Raw genomic sequence first — 17,142 nt, 5'->3', positions numbered from 1 at the left:
CATAATAAACAATTTTAATTTGCTACTAATCATTAGTCGGTCGAGGAAGTGCTCGTTTAAGGATGCCGAAATATCATTTCTGGAAAGACCGGACCCAAATAATTTTGAAGTTTTGTTTGCGGACCTTCGATAAAAATAGTTGAGAAACCCTGCTCTAGAATACAGAGACAAGTTATTTAATTGATATGTCATGAAGCTTTTGACGAAATTTGGTTGATATATTGCAGTCATTTTATGCATTCAACTTTTTGTCACTCCGTGACATCAGTTGTTTTGTCTCGTCGTTTGAAAAATATTTGGTTGAAAGTGAAAAGTAAATTATGGTAAATACATCAGTGTTACTGCTACCAATTGGCATTCTAAAAATAGCAAACCACTAAGACCTTGATATAGTAAAATTGATTAAATGTGTGAAATGTCACTCCGTGACATTTATGGAATTGCTGTCTGGCAATTTTATTTTATGTGGCAAAATTAACTACGGCGAAATTTTCTGCGGCGAATTTTCCTAGAACCTCGAAATAGGAATGTATGTATTAAGCATTATGTATCTAAATGCCTTTTAATAAAATAGGATGCAAACAATTATTTTGTCTTTAGATACCACTTACCAAAATGGAATAGAGATTAGTGGTAATTATATCTGATATTGAAAGCAATGTAAAGATGAAGGAAGAAACATCTGCTGAGCCTGATTTACTTAAATCAACAAGTGATATATGTAGGGACTTTTTACGGAATGTTTGTTACCGTGACAAAAGATGCAAATTCCGCCATTTGACTTCTGATGAACTAGACGCATCGGTTGATACAAAAGCTGATTCTGGAAGTACAAATGTTGTCTATGAATTTTGCCACGATTTTCAAAATCAAGGTTGCGACAGACCAAGCTGTAAATTTATCCATTGCGCTGTTGACATAGAAAGCACTTTCAGAGAAAAAGGTTTTCTGCCTCTACGTCTCAAATATGAATATGAACTGGGAGTACAAGAACTCTTTGTTAAATCTGCAACTCCATCTGGTAGTTGTAACACTCAGGAGAAGATAAAACCTGTTTGCCGTGATTTTATGCAGAGACAGTGTAGACGCGGTAAAAAATGTAGATTTGCACATGTTGACCAAAACTGTAATATGGCTGGTGAAGAATTCCATCCCAGACAAGGGCAGAATTCTGACAAATTCGGGCATGTGTACGGAGAAAACGGGGAAAAAAGAATACGCTTGTATGGAGACTGTAGTTCAAATGAGACACTTCTTAACACATTGCAACCTGATGTAATCAGACACATCAAGGAAGAAAATACATTGCTGAGAAAGGAGGTTGCAAATTTGAGAAAACAGGTTACTGGATTGTCAGCAACAAATGAAGTACTATTGGAACAAAATGCTCAGTTTCGACTGCAAAAGCGAGTGTTGGCAGAAGCTGCAACTCCATCTTATTCACAATCTAACAAAACCTATGGAATACCATCTTCTATGTCTGTATCTGTTCCTATAGCAATGTCTTTGAACATGCCAGGACAAAACCAACAGATTCAAAACAACCCTGCCCTAACCGGAGCGACATTAATTACTTCAGATCCTTTGACAGTTACCCCTTTAGAGCTTGTCAACTCCTCTCCTGCTCAACAACCCGTAGTCAGCGTTCGAACACACGCTGGAGTTCCAGCTCAAGCTCACATACAAATATCTCGATCCATCCCTCAGAATTCTCCAGGTTTAGTGAACAATATTGGAAATAATAATAATAGAATACTTGATGATTTGCAATCTTTAAATAATCATCAAGCTAATGTGGGAGCTAATCAAGGTGGCTTACACACAAATGTACCTGTTTTACAACAAGCTAATCTAAATGGTCAAAGTGTGGCAAACTTTTCCTTAACACAAAACACAATTCCGATAACTCGAAATACAATTTGTTCGATTCCATCCATCACAACCAGCGTGTCTGGGTCTGTTCTGTACAACAGTACACAGCAGATTATGAATGGTACGCTGACTGGCCAAAATTCCTTGCCATTAAATCGTTCTCAAGCAACCCAGAATATGGCAGCTGCAGGTGGTCTTGTTGTACAGACCAGTAGAAACATCACAGTTGAAGCTGATGCCGAATCAATAGGCCACATAAATCGTAACATTGCAACGGCACAGATGACTCATGCCACATTGGTAACAACCAATCAACAAAACCAATCCTCGACAGGACCCTCAGCTGCTGCAAGTATTTCTGCTTCAACTATTGCCGCTGTCGCAGCCCAAGTTATTGCGCAACAGCAAGGCACATTGACCCAACCAAATAATGACATTGGGACAGCACAAATTTCTGTTCCTGCTGTACCATGTGGAACTATCGCATCTGCTATTGTTCCAGTGACGATTACAACTTCTTTACCCATGGCTATGGTTCCTTCACTATCAATTGAAAACTCTCACGCAGGACTTCTAGCAACAAGAATGGAAGGAGTGGCTCAGACTCATGCCAGAGTATCCATGGTCAATACATGCCCTGCTTCTGTAAATTCGATATCTTTAAGCACTCCACACCAAGTAGTGAATGCCTTAAATGGTAGGCGTGTCGTAGGCGGACAACAACAATTGAATGCTCCCATAAATTTTACAATAAATCCTGTTGCATCAGTACCCCAACAGCCCGGTCAAGGTATGCATGTTTGAAAAGCTTTTGCTGAGAAGGGATAAAGAATAAAGCGGGCTGCTGGCATAAAAATAGCATTGATGCAAGGCATGTGCTATTGTAATGAGTTTCGCCATGTGCCAAGAGTTGAAGCTGAGATTTACAAAGGCCCAAAGTAAATCAATGTGTTGTATGGTCATAATATCGAAGTACTTCGAACATGATTATTGTTTTATTGTCTGTCTAGAAAAGTACATTCTTTTATATTTTATATCTACAATGAATAGTGCAAAGCTTCTGATTTACAGATTGCTTGCAATTGCTGTATACAGTTTGAGTAAATGGGATATGAGACATTCCTGTAGTGCGTCATGTAGACTCTATTTTGAGGCAATACAAACAAACTCTTTTTTTACTCCTAGTATACCTGCATGATTTTCAAAAGACTTCAATGAAATGTTGAATTTTGAAAAGGGAATTTATGTTACTCTGAAACAAACAGGTTCCTTTTTAGTAGCACTCATGGCTCCCTTGTTTATGATTTTAGTGATATTTATAGTTTTATTCTGATTGGTAGATCCCAAATTCCATTATGTTTAAACAATCCAAGGTTTTTTGTAATGGGGAAAATTTAAATCAGGTTTGCGCCTAGCATTGTGGGCTGCCCTCCAACTGCACTTAGGAGGGCCACGAACCTCTGATTGGGAACTACTTCTCTAAAACTTTGCCGAAATTACTGTTTTAACACTGAGTTCTGCATTTGGTAGCGTTCTATGGACTTTCAGAACATCAAATGTACCGGTATCTGCATTGAATGATCTGGCATCATGATTCAGCTTTTTTATTTTATTTGGACTTAGCTGCACGAGATAACTGGTAGTCACTGGAGTTATTATAATCTGCTTACATAGCAAGCTTAGTTTTAATTTGTATTATTTGGTTTGGCATATGTTTCATTCATATGATATAAAACAGGGGTGTGCAACGTTTTATGTCAGTGGACATGTAACCAACTTCAGACATCTAGCTGGGCCACACAAAAATGGCTATCCCTTAGCGTTGCAGTAATAAAGGCATTGAGCAGAACAGCCAAAACTTTAACGCAGAGACAAGAGCAAAAGAACATGTGTTTAGCGTCTTTTTGAACATAAACTTTTGAAGTAAGATTTCATGCTGAATAATGAAAAATCTGAGTGGCCCGCGGGCCGCCCGTGGTACACCCCTGTTTTGAAATATTTCTGATAATATAATATTTTACTGTTATTATGGATTTATGACTTTAATTTGTCACCCATGTGATATTTCAGGCATCAATCTGCTAATACTTGTCATTTTGAACATTTATATCTCATTTTTCACAAAGAATTGGAATTCAATGTGTAAATTTTCTATTTTTCGGGGGAGTGTTGTGAGGTATAAAAGTGAATATCAAACATGAATTTGTCCATATCGCAAATTGGATAATTTCTGGACACCTGAATTTGTGTGTGTGGAACTTATAATCATTTTAACTTGGGATTGGTTGAGGAGTTACTCCTATAATTGAAGTCTTTTTTTACCTTAATTGTCTAGTTTATGAAAATTGCTTGCTTGAAAACGTTGCTTCAAAGTCAAGGTTTGTGCACATATTGCTTAGATTCTAGGTCTTGTTGGTAGTTATAACGTGTTCTCATATATTATATAAAAAGATTCACGTGGTTACTGGAAACCACGCAAAAAAAATAGAATGCTCGCCCAGAAGCTTGCGCCAAATACGAGTCTCTGGTAACAGAAACAACAATGTTCGAGTACATTATATTTTTATCAGGAATTACTCATCCATCCGTATATATCAGCACATTTTGTTGGCCCGAACAACCTATCTCCAGGTTCATTGTGCTAAGCTCCTCACCGCAACTCTGATTCCGCACAGTGCGGGTTGACACCCATGGGTGATGGTTTCCTGTAGCATCAAGCCAGTGTATCTAAAACAGATAACTGGTCAACCATTACCTTCGCCATAGGAACATACTATCCATGTCCCATTATTTCACCATCTTATCACAGGTAGTGTTAGGTATTTAATATCAGATAATGACTAACGACGGGTATACTGATTCAGCAGAAACATTTATAAAACAGTCTCACAAAGTGGAATTCAATTTATTCTTTCATAAAACCTGAATAAAACAGTTTGTTCAAGCTGACGAGTAGATTTCGACAATAAATAGTATACAGTACTTAAATAAATTACAGACACGCAACAAATTCACATTAAGATCTATTAATTTACAAAAATGAGGCAAAATTTTCTACATAAATTCCAGATATGCATTCTGTACAGCATACAGTGTAATTTTACTTTCTTTATTGTGTGTTTATGCTTTTGACCAGATGAATGAAAGTAATGGACAGCAAATATTCTCTCTGCGTGTATACACACACCATTAGTTAAAATAAGTATTTAAAAACAGAACAAAACTTTGGCAGGACATTTTTTGGCAAACATGATTAGGAATGCAACATGTAGGAAATGATGCACCAATTAGGATTTGTTAAGAAAAACTATCAGCTCAAGTAAATAATATGAAAAAGTGGCCACATAAAATGCTTTTCAAAGTATTTTCCATTCACACAAACAGTAATTCAAAGCCCTTTGTTAAAATATACATATTCCGAGGCAACACCCCTTCTTTTCAACTCCTTTTGCAAATTTTCTTCCAGATTTGTAACAGCAATGGAACTGTAAACAAACAAAACTGGTTGATGGAAATGTATTGTTCTTTCCTAACAAAGAGTTTTAAAATAAGACCAAAATAATATCTCAATGAGATACAGATTATATCAGTGGTTCACAACCTGTGGTACACGGAAGCTTTTCGAGTGGTATGCGAGCAGCTTTGAATTATTGTAACAATTAACTTTTAAGTTGGCTAAGATATGGCGACAACGCATTATCTTCCATACTGTATGCATTCGGTGAACCGGTTTATAGCGCTACCAGCTCTTGTCTTGAGATCGCCCACTACTGCCCACCTAAAACGAAACGTTGATTGAAGCCTTTCAGCTCTGACGGCAGACGACACAATTTCTCTCATGATTTTGCACGCAATTAATACGTTGTTACAGCATATAATCAATATGAAGGTCTAAAATGTGTTGTTGGATGTTGTGCCACACAAAATACTCCCATAGTGCGCTTCTTGTTCCCCACCCCCAAACGGGGTTTGTCGCAGGTACGTGGCCAGATTAAAAACACCAAAGAGGTACGCAGTCAGTAATAGGTTGAGAACCACTGGATTATATGAAAAAATCAGTTCAAGATTTAGTAATGAAATATTTGAGAAAGAGTATCGGTAACATAACCTTTCTAAACTAGAATCTTCCATCCAAATATGCCTAAAGGAACATCTATATAATGAATGATAAAAGCAGATACGTCGGTTCAATTGCTGGATAAAAAAGAACCTCAAAAAAAACCTTCATTTACTTAAAAATGATAAAAACTCACCTTTGCTGAGGAAACAGTGCACAGCATAATGGAGTTGCAAATACAAGGCTAAAAAAAAAATGAAAAGTCATGATTCCGCATCACTATATTGCTCTAGGAATATTCACATATTAATAGGTTACAAGAATAATGTATATTTATGGAATAAAAATCGAAGATGACAAAAAAAATCTTACCAAATACCAACAAGCGCAACTTGAACAGGTGCTGCCATCATTGGGTATTTCTATGAAAAAAGGTTAATTAATTACGAAAATGGGACGATGAAAGTTACAACAACAAAGGTAGTTAGGTAATACTTGAATGATCCAAGAAATTGAAAACAGACAACCAGACTTATCTGAAATTAGTGTTTGTGTCAGATTATGTGAGTCTCATGAAACTATGTTTCAATGTAGACATTTTTTCAAAGATGTAAGATAATTGAATAGGCAAATTAAAAACATTGTTGTTTTTTTTAACCAAATAATACTCTACATCAGAATGGTAACATGTACAATTTTTTGTGTGTTGGTGAACTGCTTTTGACCTTCAGAACTCAGAAAACAACCTATCATACTGATTCATGAACGACTTTTTTATATACCATCAATCATAACCTAATGCAACTGTAATAAGTAACATAGAAAGACAGCGTGATTGTATGAAAGTAATGGAATATATAAAATTACCTTTAAAAATGGTCCCTTTGACCATTTGTTCATGAATAAAGGTGGAATAACTGAAAATTAAAAAGAATATTGTTAAAGAAACAAGTGTAAGTGAATACAGTGATTCCCAATCTTTTTCAATAAATTCTTTCCTCTGTCTATTATGGACATCTTTATTCCTTCCTCATTAAGCGTAAAAACGCTGTTTCCATTAATTGTTTTATCCTAATGGGTCTGATGCTAGTTCTACGCCAAACTCACACTCGGCTTTTGCACAGTTTGAATGGTTTAAAATATAACCATAAATATTTAGTACAATAAATAAACACAATATTTGTGAACTACAACAAATTATATTTCCTCCCCAAGAACATCCAAATTCTGTCCCGGTTGGGAAATGTTTCCTAATATAATAGAATAATAGGACTAATAATAACAAAAATAACAATCCCCTTTATGTTGATCGAAGATTTGTAACCTTGCATTCTGACACAATTCCAATTATTCTCACCCATTCCAGGGACAGCCATTCCAATTCTAGAAAATACAACTTGAACAATTGCTTTGTTGGCAGCTGCTTTGGAATTGCCTATCCTTTCTCCAGTCTCTGTTGTCACAGGAATCCCATCTGTTAATTCGCTGCAATATAATGAGATGATTTTTTGATCGATTGAGAGATTATGATCATTTTAGTGCCAGTAACACACCAGTAAAACTGTGCTTTGGGGTTGGGAAAAGATGCGAAAACATGATGCTTTAATATATTGAAGTTTGTCATGATGTGCTGAGCATTACAACTATGTTTGCTATTGTACTATTAAAAAGCACAGGTTCAAATTCCAGCAAGGTTCCAGTAGTACAGGGGTCGGGAACTCATGGCTCGCGAGCCATATATGGCTCTATTGGTGACGGCATATGGCTCCCAGAAAAATCTAATATTCTAAGACTAAGCTTACTATTGTTACGAGATCCCAAACTCTTTTATAGCCGAATTTAGCAGGAAATTACCAATACGTTTCAGAACACGCGCCCAGCACATGTCTATGTTATGTAAGATATTTACTAGACAGGCATTGTGATAAACAAGGGGATTCTGGAACATATATTGTGACATCACAAAGCGATGTAGTTTTTAAAACACTACGGAGATGCCTAAACGAAAAAGGGTGATGAGCAGTGTTAACTTTAAGCAAATTATGAGTGCGAAAGTGCTTCGCAGTCCAAAAAAAAAAGTGCGAAAGTGCTTTTGCCGATTTTAACAAGTTAGGTGCCCTAGCCTTTCATATAACCCATTTAAAACGGCATAGATACTCGAAAAAGCGCTCCTCCGGTTAATATTATGAATTAAAGAGAAGCCTTTTCGTTAACCGAGTTCCCTTTAAGCGAATTCATGTTTAATTAAAACAAGCGAATTCATCGGCAACGAAATGACATCTGCTAACACCTGCCGCGGACAAAACTTTCATGCAATGTATCACGGTGTCAGTTGCTTACTCGCGTAAACAGCAAAGACTTTCACATTTGTTACTCCTTCCATCTAACAGACAGGCGGCCGGCTGGAAACCATATTAGTTACAGGGTGGATCGTTTGTACAAATCCGGTGCAAAATAACCCCCCCCCCCCCCCCCCAAATATAAATAGCAATCAACTAATTAGGGTTAGGTGCGCTGGAAATTCAACTTTTCGATTCATCCCTAAACCTAATCTGATAATTATTAATTTGTGATTTTGAACCACTTTGAAAGTCGCCACCCGCTGTTTTAAAAGATAGGTTGACCTACGTTCCCTCCGAAATATTATGCAGGATACTCCCCTGTTTTAGGGGATAGGTTGACCTACTTTCCTTTCAAACTTTTTTCTCCGAAATATTACACAAGATCACGTTGAAAATCCTTCCGTTTCGTGAGCTAGCGTGACCTAATTTCTCATTTACATTTATATTATACTATTTCAGAGCTTACCCAAAGACAAGTAATTTTTAAATGTCCACATGCCTTGGTTTGCGTGCGAGTTAGTTTAAATCGGGCAGAAAACATCATATATTGGCAAAATGTTTAGTAATGTCATGTACTTTCAGCATTCATAAATAGCACTCTTTGTAATGCTGCTGACCTAGTATCAAATATTCGCATCACAACGCCACTTGCGAGGTTTCCATATATTTCAATTACACTAATAGTTACGATGACATCAAAGAGTTTTCTTTTGCGAAGGTACACTAAATATACTGAGGGTGATCCTTGAGAAAAACATGAATATAAAAAATAAACGAATGATATGATAATGGATCCCAAATAATTTTGAGAGTGTCTCGAAATACCAATTCATTTGGTAAATAATTTTTACTCGACCACATGAACGCTGATATCCTGAAAATTAATGTTGAAAGAGAATTACGCATTCTCAGATATCGGACATCCAGTCGCGATATTCAATCGTTCATATGCACAAATCTCACATTATTAGTAATTGCTACCCAAGTTTGTAAAGTTTAGAAACCAACAAACAGAAAATAACTAACCTAAAACACAATTAAAATTCAGTCGGCAATAAATTCGTCGCCAAGACGATGCCATACAAAACAAAAAATATTTGGTCGCGAGAGTTATGTGAAATGACTGCCGTTGTTTTTTAAGCAGAATGTAAAAAAATTTATAATTAATAAACGGGAGTTACGACGCCCTTTACACATCGTGAGTATTAAACTTCCCTGGTAAGTACTTTGGTAAGTACTATTATTATTGTACCTATACACCTGTTGGAGTATTTCGGACAATTTCGAATTTAAAATAAATGAAAACCAGACATATAATAAAGACGCAAAAGTAAAATGAACATTTATTGAAAAAGTTATTATTTAAGAAAGACAACATGATCGTACAATTCCGCCAAAACCTCGATGTTCGCAAGTGAGATGATAAATAAATACTTCCCTGTATTCGATCAATTAACTTTAGCGTATCGTTGTTCTGCCAACAAACAGCCGGGTGCAAAATATTTCCGTCCTGTGATATGCTCACAAATATTCTCGATATTAATATCATACCCTCGAGTATGTACTTTCTATTAGCTCTGTAGTGATCCCTTCCATCCTTGGCCAAGTCATGTTTCGAATATGTGAACATTTTATTCGACCATACGTGGCCGGCGGAATGTTAAAATTGTAAACAAGAGAGAGGTAAAATCAATCGCGAATTTCGTTATAACGTCTCGTTTACGAATTGTTGCGCCTGTTATCGTCGAAAATGATTACATTTGTTGTATTTTGAGGCATTTAAGCAGTAATAATTAGGGCATGAAATCATCAAAATAGTCAAGTGAGATCTTGAAATTGCAAATTCCGTAAATAAAATTGTGAATTATTCGGTAACGAAATCAGCTTTAATAACCGTCGGGGTATTGTTTTGTTGAAAATTATTATTAATGTGAGAGCGCCAAAAGCATACAGTCCATACCGACGCGACTGCAATTTATATGGTCGCAATTGGTCTGGCGCGTTTATTAATAGTGTAAAATAAATTAAACGAATATCAATTATAACCAAGCCTGTCAGCGTGTTTATTTTCTGTTGGCAGGAATCGTAAAATACCATCTTGAGACAAATTCACTTCTATTATAAAATCTTAATTTTCAGTTATTATCGTTATACAAATAACATATGACAACTTTTTAATTTATCGTCGACCAAAAAACCGCCCCACACTCGTCCAAACGTGTGTCCAGCTTGAACGACAGGAACAGATTCATCGACGACCTTAATTAGGGAAAATATGTATTTTATTGGGAATGCAAAATAAATAACCAAACGCATTTTTTTGTGATATAACTTTGTATTTTCGGAAACGGGTTGCGGTGAAAGGTAAAATTTGATCTAAATTTATCGCAAAAATGTTTTATTTTAAATGTAACAAAACACATTTTGCGATATAACCTTGTATTTTCGAAAACGGGTGTCCTGAAAAGTAAAATATGATCTAAATTAATCGCAAAAATGTTTTATTTTAAATGTAACAAAACACATTTTCGCGATATAACCTTGTATTTTCGGAAACGGGTGTCCTGAAAAGTAAAGTATGATCTAAATTAATCGCAAAAATGTTTTATTTTAAAAGTAACATAACACATTTTTCGAGATACAACTGTATTTTCGGATACCGGGTGTCATGAAGAGTAAAATATGATCTGAATTAACCGTAAATAATGATTCATACCAAATGTATCATAACGCATTTTTTGCGATATAACTTTGTATTTTCGAAAACGGGGCGTCACGAAAATTATTAATCTAATGTTTTATCTATCGTCTAACTAACGCCTGGAACACATCATTTCCGGGGAGAACTCTAGCCCGCGAAACGTCATTTAATTTAAAATAGAGAATGTTTCACGCATTTCAAAACGGAAAATCACCAGTAAGTGGACAGGGATTCAACCCTCCGGATTCAGTATTCTATATCCCCTGTGTCAGAACTTTCTGAAGATTGGAACAAAGAACCCGTCAAACCGCCGCGGAAGAAGGGGAGTATTTTTTGCACTAATAATTAGGGCGTGACAATATCAAAATCGTCAAGAAACTGGTGAATTTGCAAATTCCCTAAATAAAATTGTGAATTGCTCGGTAACATTTTAGCTATAATTATCGCCGGGGTATTGTTTTGTTGAAAACAGTTGAAACCTGAGGGAATTAGTTACAATTAGCGCCTGACCTCTATTAGGCACTCCAGCATTCGAAAAAAAAAGCACTCGAGCCCAAGCTTTTTAGCATTAAGTCGCATACGTAATATATCCTGTAAAAGAAGTGCTGTTCATTAACGTCATCTCGTCTTATGACCACGCAGAAATGCCTTTATTGCCGAATTATTCAATCACTATTTTAAATCAACATTCAGGATTGGCACAATTTCAGATTTGCAAAGTTTATCACCATAGAAATACATGAGAAAGTTAATTATCGTCTTAATAAATATCTGCATCACGGTATGGACAATAATATTACCATTCGCATAAAATTGGGACGGTAAATATACAAATCTTGATAGGTAATATTAAAGCCAACGCAAATGTTAATTTGAGTCCTCAATGTCTTCAACAGCTGTTGCCGATGTGAACGAACCGGTAAACCCGAAACATAAAACTTCGATGTCCGCCAACCCACAAGAATTCATATTTGTAAAAAAGAGAGGGCGGGAATATAGATTACCCAAAACCTGGATATCGCCGCCAAAACGATCGGTGACAAGAACAATTAGCGATTACAAGGCTTTGTTGCCGATTTTTTAATGTTTCCACCACGTTTATTCGGTACTCCTTAAAAATATTCGATTCAAAAAAATATTGAATTTTGCCCACCCGTCCTCGCATATCAATGAGAAATAGTTGTGTAAATATTGCAAAATTACGGAAAATGCCACTCCTTTCAACATTGTGATTACAATAAAATGGCACTTAATGGTATTTTGTGAATTTGGTGATTTTGCAAATCTGTGACATGCTGCTAAAAGTTTCGTCTGATTTGAAAATCGTGCAGTTTGGTCACAATTCATCCAAAGTGACTATAACATGTTACTAACACTTTTATAGTCATTTTGAATTCATCGATATCATTGATAGTCACATGACCACTCTCTTCAAAGAAACGCACTGCGTATTATTCCAACATCTGGTTTCAATCACCCGGGAGCGTTTTTTGCGGGAGAAGCGGAATCGGTGTGCTTGTATAATAATCATATTATAAACAAGAATTTTGCCCTTTATGCAAAAGCTTTATCTCCTATGTCTGCATCTCATAGGTTAGAATTCCGGTAAATATCGTTATGATATGCAGAGTTGAGTTACAAAAGTACTAGTATGTTACTTATTTGTCAACTTAATACTCGAAAATATTTGTTAACTTTGAATTTTTATTCCATTCAAAATCGGAAAAAAGTGCTATTTCTCTTCAAAAGCGGAAAAAAGTGCTATTTCGCAGTCCCTAAAAAGAGTTGCGAAAGTGCTTCGCAATTTTCGCAAAAAAGTGCGCTAATAGTGAACACTGGTGATGAGTATCGTAGATTTCAACTTGGGCTGCATGTGAGCAACCGTTCAAGGCCCGCAGCGACTAAATGCAGCATCAGAAATCACATTAAATGTATATTGACATTGTATGTGTTGACTTTTGAGTAAACATTTCAGGCCTGATTAAGTGAAGAAATGTTATATGGCTCGCACGGAAATGCAAATGAAAATATGTATATTTTATGGCTCTCTTGACCAAAAAGGTTCCCGATCCCTGCAGTAGTACTTTGCAGCTCCTGCTGCCTTTCAAGAATATGAGTCTGGAATGATTAATCAATCGACTAACTATTCCCAAAACTAAGTTCACGCTAAGATAAAGGAGTCTTATTTGCAAGGCTGGGGAGCTGGAGTCGAAGCCATGACATTTTGGTGAACTGGAGCTGCCAGTAATTTTAGTGGCTCCAGCTTCCAACCACCTAATTATTTTTTCACATTTATAATTTTGTAATACGCTACATAAATAATCCTATGTAATCTATCTTTTTCAGCTTATAAATTCAATTTATAATATCGATTTATTAATTTCAAGTTGAATTTCTATATCTATAAATTTGAAGATAGTTATTGGTATTTCTCCGCAGCAATGCTTATTAGTTACTCAGTTGTACATCGTCACTTACTTGCTGCGCATCATTGGAATATTAATACAGTTTGCTGCTGCCACGGCACAGAATGGAACAAATCTTCCTATCAGTGAAGGAAGTTTCTGAAATAAAATAACAAAGTATATTATAAGAAAGGTGATAAAACAAAAGATCGAAACACTGTTTAAAAAATGAAATATAAATTACTTTCATAGAAAATATTGTTTTAATAGAATTTCGGACCTAACTAACAGATGTATAATGTTCCAGAATCTCTGGAAACATTCTGGGAAAACTTAATCTATACAAAGAAATATGTAACATAGTTGAAATCAATACCGATACCGATTGTATATTTTGCTTAAAGATTGGCCACTGTCAGTACATATAATCTTGTTAAAACTGTAATGTTATTACATAAATCCAATATTGTGATCTTATCTTTTCTAGCAATGAACCTTATGACTATATTGTTTGTAATAACTTAGGGCTATTTCAGTCTACTATGATATATTATTGCATCACTTTTACACCATGAAAATGTATTAAAGACCACACAAGTCTATGGCAGTTAGTGTGATTGCTATGAAAACAGAATGACTTGAAATAGGAACTTGTTATAACAATGCTGTTCTGAAGAGGTCTGCTTTTTAGATACAGTAGTTTGAAAAATAACAACAGATCACATTAAGATTTGAAAACACAACTCCCAAAGGCTTCCTCTAAGAATCGTGTCTATCCCGGGTGACACACAGTTTCATTGCATTCCAATTCTTCAAATCGGTGTACAAAATCATATCACAAACCCATACTATTACTTACCTTAACAAGTGAATTCAGTGAAAGTGCTGTTCCAACAGCTCCAGTAGTTGCTGCCATATAAGAAGCCATTAAACGTCTGTCAATTTAGAACAAAACATGGATCACAAACACTTGAAAAGGATAAAAAAAGAGTTGCAGATTCAACCAAATGCATTTTCACAAAGTCTCATCTTTCTACAAGTACAATATTATATTATCAGATCCAGATGAGCATTTTCGTTGAAAGTAAATGAATACAATAATATCATTTAAGTACATACTTGTTTGATATAGGGGCATCTCCACTTCTGTTTGTATAGTTAACAACAGCATTAAAAGACTGGTTGATCCATTGCCAGCATATAACAGCTGGTGTTGTTCTGTGGTGATAGCAGTAAATAAAGAAAAATTATCTAACAATGATGATAACTTACAATAACAAACATGGCTTAGCAATCGAATATAGCACTTGTTTATCAACTAGACGCAGCAGAGCTGGTTCAAAATCACAGGGGCTCCAGCTCCGAATCTATAGTGTATTCGAATTGTGGCTTCAGCTCTGGCTCCATACCCATTGGCGTTTTTGGGTATTACCACTACTATTAAGCGTCATTCCAAATGTGGAAGCGGGACTTAAAACTATGATAGAAGGGTTTTAAAATTAAACTTTTATATATATATATAAATTGAACTCAACATTTAATTTATTTGCATGAGTATTAGAGAATTATAAATGTAAATAAACAATCAGGTGATTAGGAGCTGGAGCCATCAAAATTTCTGGTATCTCCGGCCCCGGTCCCATCTGATATGGTAAGCTTGGTTCCAGCTCCAACAAAATGTTACAACTCCATGGCTTCGACCTGCCTGGATGTACATGTTTTATTGTGATACATTAAGATATATATATACGGTATATTATACATTTCAAAACTTTCAGGTATACATTCATAAGGTACAGGATTTTTACATTTATCTGCAACAAGAAGAAATATAGAAGACTTATTTCACTAGGTCGGACTTGGAAATAGTTAACATTTATTCACTCCTGAAATAAGACTCTAATAGTTCAGTGGTTCATTACGAACAACCCTTGTTAGCGAATAGTTTAGCAATCCTCTGATAATTATAGCCATAAGAGTCAGACCCATAGGAGTCAGGACCACAGAGTATTCAATATTCCTATTTTCCCAGTACTTTTCTTTGGACAATTCTCCGATAACCGAGCCAATGGTACTGTGACATAAACAGAATACATACCTGTAAAAAGTCATCATACATCCGGTGATTGTCATATTCATTGGAACTTGAGCTGACATTCTACCAATTAGAAACATTTTTTCTTTTGTATCAGGATGGAAAGCACTATCATATCGATATTTAGCTTTCCATAAATCATCTTCTGTTAATCCAGGAGGTAGGGATCCTTTGCTGAATGAAAATTCAAAATAAGTTAATTGAAGAGATCTAATAACGCCATTCTATTTAAAAAGCTATTTCAAATGAAAAAAAAAACATATGCATATAATGAGGATACTATGCAATTCAGGCTTCCTGCGGTGCACTAACACAAATGTATTTCTGTGACGTATGTAACATATGGAAATTCCCTTTTTATTGAAAAAAAAATGTTTATTCCTAATTCAAGTGGAAAATATATTTGAAAGTAATAGTCACTTCTTATAAACCAAAGATTGTGAAATCCATTAACAGAATCTTTAAAACATGATCAAGTGAATTCCGAAAAGTGCTAAGCAGTTTTTAAAATATGGTCATTAATCAATCATTAATTATATTATCCATATGAGGAACTTAGGAAGGAAACTGTTGACATTTCAAAGAATCTTTAAATTGCGATTAATACAAAACTTCCTTCTAACTACCGATATGCTTAGATATTTGGTATACATATTGTAAGTGACGATAATTGTAATCCGACCTTTTACATAATTTTATAACAAAACTGGTTGGGTCTTTTTCAGTGTTAATCAAATTATTATCTTGACAGTTTCTATAATCAATCGATGCCTATATCAAGTCTAAATTAAGCCACTCATATTACTTCTCTTGCGAAATTTGATACAAGGTTAAATTTGTGGTATATCAATTATACATATGTATCGATATGTTATACATCTCAAATACATAGTTTCGACATTTGGCGGTCATATCGGTGTTGCAACTAAATTTTCTTTACTTTTGTTATATTTGAAAAAGAGTTATAAGTGCATAAGCAGAGGCTATAAAATTATTGAATATTGTGGGATGTTTATCTTATTTGAATGGCTTAATTTGATTTATGAATTGAAGTTTGCTAGGGATCGGGCTTTCATATCTCACAGGAAAGGAAAGTCTATAAGACAAATAATGTTACGATGGACCAAAATGGGAAATTTACTACATATGTATTAATCAAACACTAATAGATTTATGACTGACGTCGGCTAAGGGTCAAGTAGGTAATACCTTAAATGTGTTATTAATAAAAGTAAGAATCTCGTTAGTATTTTTGTTCAAATTTGCATATTATATAAGTTACCTATGCCGCAAAACAATTTCTTTTGCCTCATCGAGGGCTTGTCCAGACAATAATAAATTCATCGGATTTGTCACTGTGAAAACAAGGATAAGTTACCAATGACTAATATGAGCTATTTTTAATCCGCTTGCATGCAATTACATAAGACAGAGAGATAAAATGTTAAGTTACCAGTGAAAAAATGCTTTGCTCGTCCCACATATGTATCTTGGGGCCATTTTGGTTGATGTAAATTCACATGACTAAAATCTTGTGAGATTGGATTGTTGTCAGAAAGTTCCTTGCCAGGCGTCATCGAGTTAATTTAATATAAAATAACCTAATTATACTAGTTTACTGCAAAACCAAGAAAAACTCTGGGAATCACTCCACTTTCTGACTTTAAGAT

At 35.2% G+C, this 17,142-nt stretch overlaps 2 protein-coding genes across 2 annotated transcripts; one reads left to right on the top strand and one right to left on the bottom strand.

The window, feature by feature from the left end:
- The first annotated feature begins 600 nt into the window (after positions 1-600).
- LOC120338975 (uncharacterized) lies at positions 601-4,263 on the top strand. Its single transcript, XM_078115982.1, has one exon. It carries the CDS (start codon positions 667-669, stop codon positions 2,674-2,676), a length of 2,010 nt encoding a protein of 669 aa, XP_077972108.1. The 5' UTR covers positions 601-666; the 3' UTR covers positions 2,677-4,263.
- A 498-nt stretch (positions 4,264-4,761) lies between these two features.
- LOC120338884 (sideroflexin-1-like) lies at positions 4,762-17,090 on the bottom strand. Its single transcript, XM_039406868.2, has 11 exons — positions 16,926-17,090; positions 16,755-16,827; positions 15,476-15,646; positions 14,497-14,595; positions 14,237-14,312; positions 13,451-13,536; positions 7,287-7,414; positions 6,797-6,846; positions 6,302-6,351; positions 6,126-6,173; positions 4,762-5,357 (listed from the first exon to the last, which is right to left on the bottom strand). The coding sequence occupies exons 1-11, from the start codon at positions 17,047-17,049 to the stop codon at positions 5,261-5,263; spliced, it is 1,002 nt and encodes a 333-aa protein (XP_039262802.2). The 5' UTR covers positions 17,050-17,090; the 3' UTR covers positions 4,762-5,260.
- Between the last annotated feature and the right edge of the window lie 52 nt (positions 17,091-17,142).

Source organism: Styela clava, chromosome 9 (assembly GCF_964204865.1).
Source record: "Styela clava chromosome 9, kaStyClav1.hap1.2, whole genome shotgun sequence".
Lineage (NCBI taxonomy): Eukaryota > Metazoa > Chordata > Ascidiacea > Stolidobranchia > Styelidae > Styela > Styela clava.
Note: the sequence above shows the minus strand (reverse complement) of the source record. Positions and strands in the feature narration are given on the sequence as shown.